This window comes from Protopterus annectens, chromosome 17.part0 (assembly GCF_019279795.1).
Source record: "Protopterus annectens isolate FY-2018-M chromosome 17.part0, PAN1.0, whole genome shotgun sequence".
In the NCBI taxonomy this organism is placed as follows: domain Eukaryota; kingdom Metazoa; phylum Chordata; order Ceratodontiformes; family Protopteridae; genus Protopterus; species Protopterus annectens.
This window is the reverse complement of record NC_056751.1, coordinates 739,817,660-739,829,665: the sequence shown is the minus strand read 5'-3', so window position 1 is coordinate 739,829,665 and position 12,006 is coordinate 739,817,660. Positions and strand designations below refer to the sequence as shown.

Here is a 12,006-nt window from a genome sequence, read left to right as displayed (position 1 = left end):
TTTTTCTGCTATCACTCTGGATTTCCCCAGGATATGCATTGCTACCAGAAAGCGTTGGGAGGAAGTTGCCCACTGCCATACTCTCAGGGCCTCTTAACAAAGGGGGTAAGATCTGGTTCCTCCTAGTTTGTTTATATACCATACCACTGACATATTGTCTGTCTGGATTGCAATCGTTCCTAGTAGAAGAGAGTCTTGGAATCCCTGCAATGCAAGAACCACCGCTCTCATCTCTAGGACCCTGATGTGCAAGTGGGCCTCATGATCCTGCTAAGTGCCTTGGACTGTCCTTCTATGATAATGCCCCCCCCCAACCTACCTGGGAGGCATCCGTGGTCACTGTGGCAAGCAGTTGTGGAAGAACTAAGGGTCAACCCAAAGTCACCTGATCGGAGTGAAGTCACCAACAAAGGTCTCTCCTGCAAGATTCTGTTGACATAATCTGGTGCGACATTGGAAGTTCCTGCATGGACCACTGAGTGAACAACAGCCAGTGTAGAATTCTCATGTGCAGCCACACTAAGGGAATTACATTTATAGCTGCTGACATGGTGACACGTACTTTTAGAACTTTCCTTGCTTGAGTCTTCCTTTGGAAAAGAAGGTCTAGAAAGACCACCCGAAGGGTCTGTACTCTCTATGTTGGAAACTTTACCATCATTGTTGTAGTGTCTAAATCTGTGCCTATAAAAACGATGTTGAGATGGCAATAAGGCAGATTTTTCACAGTTTATTGTGATCCCTAGACGAGAACAAAGTTTCAAAGTGGTGTCTCTTGCTCCTGTTAGTAGATGCTTGGTGGTGGTGGTTAAGAGCCAGTCGTCCAGATATGGAAACACTCGGAATCCTAAACGTCTCAGGTGAGACATAACTACTGCATACATCTGGTGAACACTCTGGGAGCTGTAATGAGACCAAAGGGCAGAGCTCGAAACTGGTAGTGAATGGCTCCCAGCTGAAAGCACAGCTGACTCCTGGATGGCCTGTCCTTTTTATGTGGTAGTACGCATCCTGCAGGTCTATAGAGCACATCCAGGTGTCTTTTCCCAGAAAGGGAAGTATCGACTGCAGTGTTACCATCTGGAATGTCGTCTTTTTTTACAGATTTGCTCAGTCTGCTGAGATCCAGTATGGGTCTCCTTTTTTTCAGAACTAAAAAGAACCTTGAGTAAGCCTCGGATCCTATTTGGTCTGCGGGGACCGGCTGGATGACTCTCTTTTTCTAGCAACTTCTGAATTTCTAGGACTTCTGAATTTCTAGGGTTGCTTGTTTACTGTAACTGGGTGGAACATCCAGAATGTTTTTTATGCATGGAGCAGGAATTGAAAAGGGTATGGAGTAACCTCTGGATATGATGCTTTGTACCCACTTGTCTTTTGTTATTTTTAGCCAGGCATTTGGGTACAAAAAAAATCGACCCCCCGACTGTCTCCAAACAGGGACAGGCAGGCCTCCTTTCAGGAGCGCTGAAAGGGCTTACCAAAGGATTCTCTGCCTCCCTGGTTCTGCGGGCCCCCTCTGCCATGTGATTGGCGTCTTACATTATTGCTTCCCCCTCTGCCCCTGGGGGAAGGCTCACAATGTGTGTCTTGAAAAGCTCTCTGGGATTTTTGAAACCACATTTTCCCTCATTTTGACCTTTAGGATAAGGTCGACAAGGTGTGGAAAAACAGACTCCGACAGCAGAGGGAGTTTTTTCTTCCTGTTCACACCCGGCTAGTGGACCTTTGACTTTACGCTCGAACAAGGATGAGCTATCAAAGGGGGCATTAACAAAGGATGACTTGGAAGGGTTCTGCAAAGTTACACAAGCGCATCCAGGAATATCTCCTAAGGGAAATTCCTGAACCCGCTGCCCTACTCGCTCCAAGGGCTGCATAAGAAACATGCCTCATGGACGAGTTTACTACTGAATTTAAGGTGAAGAGCTGGGAGGACACTATCTGCTACCCCCGCAGCTACTGAACTCTGTAGAGTATCTCTAATCTCTTTCAGGAGATCTCTCTGCAACCTGGTGAACTGTGTAAGATAATTCTGGGACCTGAGTGCAAAGGTCGCTGAAGAAAACATGTACTTTCCATATCTGTCCATTGTATGTGACTCTGCCCGGGGGATGGACAGAAGTGGATATCTCTGACAACTCCTCCTTGGTGGCTGCAGCTGCCACCACCAAAGCATCCACTAGGACACCTTTTGTAAGGAAGGTTTTAACCTCGGGGGATGTAATAAATTTATCTCGCCTCTGGTGAACAGGCTCCACTGTGTCTGGAGACTCCTACGCCTCTTCACAAACTAAATCCATAAGTTCATCAAAAGGCGGAGACACCCAAGTGGCGGAAGGATGAGACCCAAAGGCCTTCAGGTAGACAAACTCCTCATCAGAAGAGATGATGGGCTTCCAGCCACCTCTCTGCTTAAGGATCTCTAGGATGTCTGCAAAGGAGACATCCTCAGAGTGCAACCATGAGGATCAGTAAAGTTAGAACAAACCTCTGAACCAATAAAGGAACCAATGTAGCAAACAGCAGAACAGTGAAGAAAAAGGCAAACTGGTTCAAACACAGCACTCTTTAATAGCAACACAAAGTACAGTTGTGTACCTACCATAAATGTAGATGTTCGAGTGTATTCACTGTTGCAGTCATTACATTTGGGTTATCCTGCTGGCAGGCTACCCACAGTCGGCCTGAATTCCAAAGTCCGGGTCCGGCGTTGGTTGCTGTCGCCTCTTCCCCAATTTTTCTTGCCTCAGATGTCAGGTGCCCCCAAAAGGGTAGGCTAAAAAATTTGCAAATAAAAAAGCATGCACTAACATAAACATTAGCTTCCTCTACAAGCAAATACACCACATAGCTTGTATAGAATAGAGAAGTACAGATAAGTCCCAGCAATGAAAGGGGGATGGTGGAAGGGTAACCTGGACTGCAACAGTGAATACACTCGAACATCTACATTTATGGTAGGTACACAACTGTACTATGTTCATCGTGTTTCACTGTTGCAGTCATTACACTTGGGTGGAATCCCAAAGCTGAGGTTGGGCGGCTGGGTCTAAATAGGATTAGGAGTGGCTATGAGGCCCTGCAAAACTGCAGTGTCGAAGCCTGCTCTGGATTTAGAGTAAAGAGGTAAGTGATAGTGCTTGGTAAAAGTGTGCACTGAACTCCAAGTTGCAGCCTCCAAAATGTCCTTGGTTGGTACTCCTCTGAGAAAGGCTGCTGCCCTGCTAGAATGTGGCCTAATATTCTTAGGCACTGATTTGCCATGCAGTGCATAGCAGAAACGAATGCAGTGTCCTATCCATTTTGAAATAGTCTGCTTTGAAATAGCCTTTCCTTGTGATCCTGCAGCGTATGCCACAAAAAGTTGCTCAGTTTTTCTGAAAGCTTTTGTTTTGTCCAAATAGAAGCGTAGCTGCCTGTGTATGTCCAAAGAGTGCAGAAGTCTCTCCCCTTTATTTTGGGGATTTGGATATATCTTATTTATGACTTGAGAGCTTATTGTTCTGCCGTATTACCCATTTGGCTTTTATTTTATCCAATTTGTACAGCAGCTATTTTTCTACTCGTTATATTTTTATTTTATATGTCCACAAGTTTGACCAGTTTTATATACATATTTTAGTCAGATTTTATTATATATATATATGTGTGTGTGTATATATATATATTTTTTTTAATATATATTTTAGCATATTTAAATGTTGCTACATTTTAGAATTTATATTTATGTTTATGTGATAGACCAGAGTCAGTTTTAATTATGTACTTAGCAGTTTCTGAGCTGCAATGTATGTTTATATTGTTGCTGATTCACACACTGATGTTAGTTTCTTCACTGCTTAGACAAGGCAATGAAAGCGTTAAATTGGTTCAGTGATTAGTGTGCCTCATTGGCTGCTAGAATGTTTAAAGATGTGACTTGAGTTTTAATATTTTGGTCTGAGGAAGCGGATGTAATCCGTGAAAGCGCTTACCTTGTTGTGTTGCTATTAAAGAGTGCTGTGTTGGAACCAGTTTGTCTTTTTCTTCACTAACCATGGGGATCCTTCTGACTCATCAAGGTCTGTGTCCGATGTGACTGACTCCTCTGCAGAGTCCAAATGCTTCCTCTTGCATAAGCTCTTGTAAAGGACCTCTTCAGAAGGGCATTCTGGAGAGGTTTCGAAAGAGAAGGGTTCACCCACTGGGGAATCCTGAGGCCTTGGGTCTACACGGCTGTGTGGAATTGGTTGTGATGAGAAGGACACCGGTGTCTTTGGGGGAGAAATGACTGGATCTGAGAGTGGGGCTGCCTGTGGGGACAGCACGCTCAACTCCTCGAAAGCCCCCCTGCCCATGACCAGAAGACGGTCCCGGTTCCGAAAAACTAGAAGGCTTCTCTGGCACCAAGGGGGTTGGCTCCAGAGCTGACGAAGGAGCTAAGCTCACTCGTGCCGAGGCCCAGAGAGGCAAGTTCGGATCCAACTGTCTGATCTGATTGTCCTCCCCCAGATCTGACCGGAGAGTGTCAGCTCCTAGACTCCTCAAGCTCAGACTGCACTGAGGAAGTTGGCTCAGAAGTTGGAGCAGCCGATCCTGGAACAGATCTTGGCTCCGACGATTCCACTACAATCAGCTCAGAGCATTCCAGCGGGTTGGAGGAGGAAATGATAGTGATGGGGTAGGTCCACTCAGTTCCAAAACCCTCTGGGTAGGCTCCGACAATAATTTGGCCAACACAGGTGTATTCAAGAGCCTCCATACCACACGATCCACATCTTCTGACAAACTCCTGGAGGACCAAAAAGAGTGGGCAGGAGCTCTTGGCCTTTGTAGTATAGGTGACCTTAAAGACGGAGATACCGGCTCCAGGACAGGGAACTGGCTCCGAGACTGCAGTACTATCAGTTCCAAAACAGGAGGAGCGGAGGTAGAAGGTTTTTCGGGCCAGATGTATTTCGGGTCCGATGAAGTAATTTCTGAAATTTTATTTGAAGGTCCAGATTGCTGTGAGGAGGATGAAGATCTTTTACTTGATTTCTCAGATCTAGAAGGAAGGGAAGAGGTTTTCTTTAATGCACTCTAACCTTCTTCTAAGATTTCCGAAAAAGAAGTCTTTAACAATCCTGTCAATATGAGCTTCTTTTTACTTTCAAGGAGAACCCTCAACATACATGAATGGCATATGGAGCATGACTCCTACAAATGTACTGCTCCAAGGCAATAGGCACATTCAATACGACCATCCATCAAAGACATTTTCTGAGAGCAGTTAGAACATTTCTTAAACCCTGAAGGTTTAGTGTCCTTTGATTGCTTAGACATAGCATCAGCAAGTAGCAACACAACTCAACAATAGCAGTAAACTATTGAAGCAATAACACTATCTACAGCCTAAAAGAGCTCTAACTTAAATGAGCTATTTAAGTAGGAAAACAGAAGAAACCACCTGAAACCCTTTTTTTATGATAGAACAAAAGGCACACCACACAGGAAAAAGCCCTCTAAATCAAACTGGAGTCACTCTCTAAGTTAAATGAGAGACTAGCAGAAAAGGATACAAACTAATTCCATGTACAGAAAAAACTCAACACACACGGAATTATATCCGAGTAAAAAATACCTATAAGCTAATAAGTAAACATGACACAAGGCTAAATAACTGTAATTTAAGGTTCACACACACAGGGAAGCCGGGATAAGGATGAAACTATGGGCCTTGAGACAAACGATGGCCCAAAAAAGGAACAGCAAGTAACGGACACAGTCTAATATTTTGACTAACAAAGTCAAACGACTAACTAGGGTATGAGTTACAAATTCTTTAAAGAGGAAAGTAGATGCTTTAAATGTATAATACAAGTTGAAAAGGTAACTTAGCCAGAGCCAGTTGAAAAACACCGAATCTGTTTAGTGGCAAATGAAATCTGGAGAGTGCCCTAGAGCATCATGGAATAGGGATAAGCCATGAGCTAGATGGAGACCGAGCTTTTGTAAACGGCCAAGTTGGACTCAAGGATCACTTCTGAACCCACAAGTACAGAATGAAGGCAAGATAGGACAACTTCACATTCCAAGAGCAGGAACAGCCTTGGAGACCAAGACATTTTTGGACATGGAGAAGCTGGTGGGGAGGGTCTTTTTCTTTTCACTTTGTCACACCTGTTACTGCCACTAACTTCCTTCCTTTTCTTTTTCAAAAAATCTTACTACCTGCCTCTCAGCACCTGTGGGAAGCTGAGGGAGAGGAGCTTATCTGAAGAAGAGCCTGCTACTTCTCCCACAAAAAAAGGCTCTGAATAATCAACCTGTTTTTAATGTCCAACAAGGTCTACTGGCCGAAGGAAGAACAGATGTCACAATCAGCTTTAAAGTGATCAGGACCAAGTCAATACATGCACTAAATAAGCGGATCCTGAGGCAGGATCTTGTGCCTGTACTGAAAGGCATTTTTTTAAAGCTCAAAGCCTTTTTGATGACCAAAAGAAAACCAAAAGAGAAAAACCTTAACTAACAGACTTGGGTAGGCCTCAGACAGATTGGGGGGGGGCACAAAGCTTTTTTTTCTTTTTTAACAGTATTTTTGGAGAAAATTAAGACAAACCTGAAGAAATCCTGCTAAGAGGTTAGGATAACATAAGGAAAACTGCACTTTTCTTAATAAATGGCAAACAAAGAGTGGAGCCCTAGAAATTGCTGTCTGATTAAAAACGTGGCAAATGAGATGTAGGGCAAAAATGCTAGAGCACAGAATTAAGGGAGAGATGAGACTGGAGGTTAGAGAAGCTCTAATGCTACTGCTGGCTCAGACTTACCCTGAGATGGATAACCCATCAGGATGGACGGAAAGGACAAGATAAGAGCCACAGTTATTATTCAAGACCCTTAGGCTTCCAAGTTGTCCTTAATGTTATCTCCTGTGATTAATGAAGGGATTACCATAGTACTTGCACAATGTGTACATTTTTATGGTTGCTTTCACCTGAGATTCTAAACCAAATATAAACACAATGGTGGAAAAGTGAAAATCTTCTGCCAGTCCTACACTTGGTTTTGCTTTTTTGGGTAATAATACATTGTAAATTTAGCTTACTGTGCAACCTACACCATGATTTATGCCTCAAGTAACACTACAACTTCCCCTAGATTATATCTCAGGTTGTCCTGCTGGACAGTGTCAATAATGCAAAAGAATGTGTTACTATATAGTAAGTAAAGCCTGCAAGTGGTATGGTAACACACTAAAATTCATTAGTTATTTCTAGATCACAAAGTCTAGAATAGCACTTTAAGCCACTAATACTTTTGAGGTACTCCTACCTAACAAATTAAAAAGTGAAAGTAACACGCACCTGTGACATGTTATTCCTCTGAAACCAAATAATGCTATGACATTCCTTGTAAAAATACAGTTACTAATTACTCTACTATAATATTACCTATTTTATCATCACATTCAATGTTCCAAAAGGGCAGAAATACAAGTCAGACACAGATCAGAAAAGGCCTGCTGTAGTAACATACCTGTTGCAACATCTCGTACCAGCATTGATTTCAACTTGAGAACAGGATTGAGTGCCTGCTTCACATTTGCTGTCACTGCCTTGATGTGGAATTTTAATAAATATCTGTCATCTTGTTTCTGAAGCAGCACTAGAAGATCCTCAAGCAGCAACACCTGTATGTCTGAAAAACAGAAAGGCACCAGCTGTGAGAGGCACAAAGAAACAAGTACTATACGGTCTCTTGTGCCAGAAATCACTTCACAATGCAGGCGATGACTAGAGATGGCAAAGCAGCTTGAAGATACAAACTCAACATAACCTTTTACATTGCATAATACTTCCAATATTCACACATGGTAACTTGAGCAAGGGTTGGGTGGGGATATAGTAGCCCTTTCTCTAATGCATGATGGTCATGTGTTAGCACTGGCATTACCAGTAGAAGAACTCAGAAATGGACACAATGGACACAATGCAGGCACTAGCATCTTCTACCCCCTCAGTCTTATGAATAACGTAACAGGTGTTGGAGAAAAAGGAAACTGAGAGAAAAGAAAATTTAACATCAAAATGAACAAATGAATGTCTAAACAATCTATAAACAATGGCTATAACACAGAGATGATTTAAATGCAACACTCCATCAATGAATGTAAATGAATCCCCAAATAAAATACCTTTTCCACACACCTTACCCATCTCTTTACTAACATACCCCACCATACAGGCGTTCAAGGAACTCTGGGACAAAACTGGGTTGGGTTGCATGGCTATGCTTGTAAAGTCCCTGGTGGTCATTAGGCTAGTATGAACCTATGAACCTATAAATAGGTGGGGTCATGCTGAAACTGTAGTTTCCATACTAAAGGTGAAATCCTACCCAATTCTAAACTCACCGAATATCTCCAGAGCTGTCATGGCCCACTTCACCAGCAGACCCTAAAACCTGGACAGGTGAGTGCATATCTGATGGTTTGGAATCTCAAAGTGGCTAAGGAACAGACCTTCCTGCCAGCCTTGTATCCCTCTCAGTGCATTAATTATGAAGTTGCTGGGCACAGGCAAAGCCCCTCCTTCAACTACAGAAATTCAGCCTCAGAAAAGACAAAGTCTAATGCCAATCTGTCAAAGGATGGGATCAGGCATCAACCTCTTTTGGAAGCAGTAATACTGTGTGAATATCTCTGATAACAGCAAAGACTGTCTTCTGGGGAGAGAATATTGGCTCCATGTCAAGACATTAATGTTTTTGTGAAGGTCTCATACAACTGTGATCACAAAAGACTGATATTCCTCTAATGTGTGCACAAATTACTAAAGAGGTTCTTTTGCATGAAGCCCCCAACTTGCTAGACTGTACCCTCTTCTTCACCCCACAACACTTATAAATACAAACTCAGAGGTTGCCGCAATTTGGGAAAAATTTCCTCAGGGGACTACAACCTCGATCTCCTGAGATAAAACTTGCATACTGCACACTAGTCATTGCACAAAAGAATCCTGATTATTAGTGTCTTAAGAATAAGCCTAGCATCTGGGGCAAGCATGGTGCATGGAAATGACTACCCCTGACAGATAAAACAAAAATGTTAAGTGCCACCTCTTTAAAGGAGCGTTTGTTCTGTATGGAATGAAGGAGATGAAGCACCCAAAGGCTTAACCCACTTAAGAAACAAAGGCCCACCACTCCAGACTCCTAAGAGAAATTTGCCTGTAAAGAGTCTTTTAGTCCCCCCTTCCCATTGCTGGGGAGAAAGTGACATCACGCCAATTCACAGCACATTGTTAATGTACGAGCACACCATATGTGAAGTCAGGCCAATCAGAGCTGCTCATGATGGTGAGACACCTCTGGAGGCTCACATGCTTGCATTCAACCAAAATTCTTATGCATAGAGTCCTGCATCACAGACCGCAAACCCCACAAAAAAATGAACAAATGCACAATCTCTTGCAGATGGACTGTGGACCTTGGCACAGACTCACCCTGAAAATCATCTCTGAATCAGATGAAATAGTTGAAACACACTGAAGGGCAAGCTCTAGCAGAGGCATTCTCAACCGTGAGGACAACCAGTATGTGAATGAATGACTGAATCAAGACGCCATTCCATGAGATAAGGCTAAGGAGACGAACAAGCACATTGTTCAGGAAGGAATAACGGAAGCAAGGACTCCAGAATGAAAGACAGGGGATGTGTCTCTTTTGGGTCTCGAGTTCCCCCCAGAAATGAAGAGTCTAAACTGAAACAAATCTCATTTAGTTGAAGCTGATCCCAACCCTTGGGAAACCTAATACACCACTGACTAAGAAGTTGCAGCTCTAGAAGGCAATGGCCATATCCATTCCTCTCAGCAGAATCTCAAGTGAATCTCAGGCCACCTGTCAGGTGTCAAAAGGAGCCATCTTCCATTTTTCTCAGATTCAACAGTTATGACAGAGGAAATGAAATAGCATGTGAATGCAGAACTTTTCATCAGAGATATAAACTCTGTTAGCAGCATACATGAAATGAGAGGCAGAGGAGCTACAGTGGATATAAAAACTTCACACACCCCTGTTAAAATGCCAGTTTTTTGTGATATAAAAAATTGAGACCACAATAAATACTTTCAAAACTTTTCCCACCTTTAATGCAACTTTTAACCTGTACAATTCAATTGAAAAACAAACAAATCTATTAGGGGAAAAAAATAAAAAAATGAACAATATGCTAGTAGTGTAAGTGTGCACACCCTTAAACTAATACTTTGTTGTGTGTGCACACCCTTAAACTAATACTTTGTTGTGTGCACACCCTTAAACTAATACTTTGTTGTGTGCACACCCTTAAACTAATACTTTGTTGTGTGTGCACACCCTTAAACTAATACTTTGTTGTGTGTGCACACCCTTAAACTAATACTTTGTTGTGCGTGCACACCCTTAAACTAATACCTTGTTGTGCGTGCACACCCTTAAACTAATACCTTGTTGTGTGTGCACACCCTTAAACTAATACTTTGTTGTCCGTGCACACCCTTAAACTAATACTTTGTTGTGCGTGCACACCCTTAAACTAATACTTTGTTGTTGTGTGCACACCCTTAAACTAATACTTTGTTGTGTGCACACCCTTAAACTAATACTTTGTTGTGCGTGCACACCCTTAAACTAATACCTTGTTGTGCGTGCACACCCTTAAACTAATACCTTGTTGTGCGTGCACACCCTTAAACTAACACTCTGTTGTGCGTGCACACCCTTAAACTAATACTCTGTTGTGCGTGCACACCCTTAAACTAATACTTTGTTGTGCGTGCACACCCTTAAACTAATACTTTGTTGTGCGTGCACACCCTTAAACTAATACTTTGTTGTGCGTGCACACCCTTAAACTAATACTTTGTTGTGTGTGCACACCCTTAAACTAATACTTTGTTGTTGTGTGCACACCCTTAAACTAATACTTTGTTGTGTGCACACCCTTAAACTAATACTTTGTTGTGTGCACACCCTTAAACTAATACTTTGTTGTGTGTGCACACCCTTAAACTAATACTTTGTTGTGTGCACACCCTTAAACTAATACTTTGCTGCGTGTGCACACCCTTAAACTAATACCTTGTTGTGCGTGCACACCCTTAAACTAATACTCTGTTGTGCGTGCACACCCTTAAACTAATACTCTGTTGTGCGTGCACACCCTTAAACTAATACTCTGTTGTGCGTGCACACCCTTAAACTAATACTCTGTTGTGCGTGCACACCCTTAAACTAATACTTTGTTGTGCGTGCACACCCTTAAACTAATACTTTGTTGTGCGTGCACACCCTTAAACTAATATTTTGTTGAAGCACCTTTTGATTTAATTACAGCATTCAGTCTTCTTGGGTACGCACCTGCCATCAATTAGAGAGACTCTGATTAACCCCAAATAAAGTTCAGCTGTCCTAGTAGGATATTCCTGACATTTACTCAGTTGCCTGTTACAGCGAAAGCCATAGTTCGCAGAGCGCTTACAAAGCATCAAAGGGATCTCATTGTTAAAAAAGGTATCAGTCAGGAGAAGGGTACAAAAAAATGTCCACAGCACTGGATATACCATGGACACAATGAAGACAGATATCAAAAAGTGTAGAAAATATGGGACAACAGTGATGTTGCAAAGAACTGGACGTCCCTCCAAAATTGATGAAAAGACAAGATAAAAACTGGTTAGGGAGGCTGTAATTTCTGACAAGTACTGGTTGTGTACTACATGTGACAACAATCTCCCGTATTCTCCATATGTCGGGACTATGGGGTAGAGTTGCAAGATGGAAGCCTTTTCTTACACAGAAAAATATCTAGGCCTGGCTAAAATTTGCAAAACAATACATCAAGTCTCCTAAAAGCATGTGGGAAAATGCGTTATGGTCTGAGACCAAGGTTGAACTTTTTGGCCACAATTCCAAAAGGTACATTTGGTGCAAAAACAACACTTCGCATCACCAGAACACCACCATCCCCATGGTGAAGCATGGTGGCGGCAGTAT

The 12,006-nt window shown here is 42.5% G+C and overlaps 1 protein-coding gene across 7 annotated transcripts in view; it reads right to left on the bottom strand.

Annotated features, from left to right (window-relative positions):
• ARHGEF11 (Rho guanine nucleotide exchange factor 11) overlaps positions 1–12,006 on the bottom strand; it is a 4,318,379-nt gene that overhangs the window by 630,120 nt on the left and 3,676,253 nt on the right. For all 7 annotated transcript variants that reach the window (XM_044059024.1, XM_044059020.1, XM_044059026.1 and 4 more), the window contains one exon: positions 7,507–7,668. In XM_044059024.1, coding sequence (XP_043914959.1) covers positions 7,507–7,668 — 162 coding nt within the window. The remainder of the gene's footprint in view (positions 1–7,506; positions 7,669–12,006) is intronic.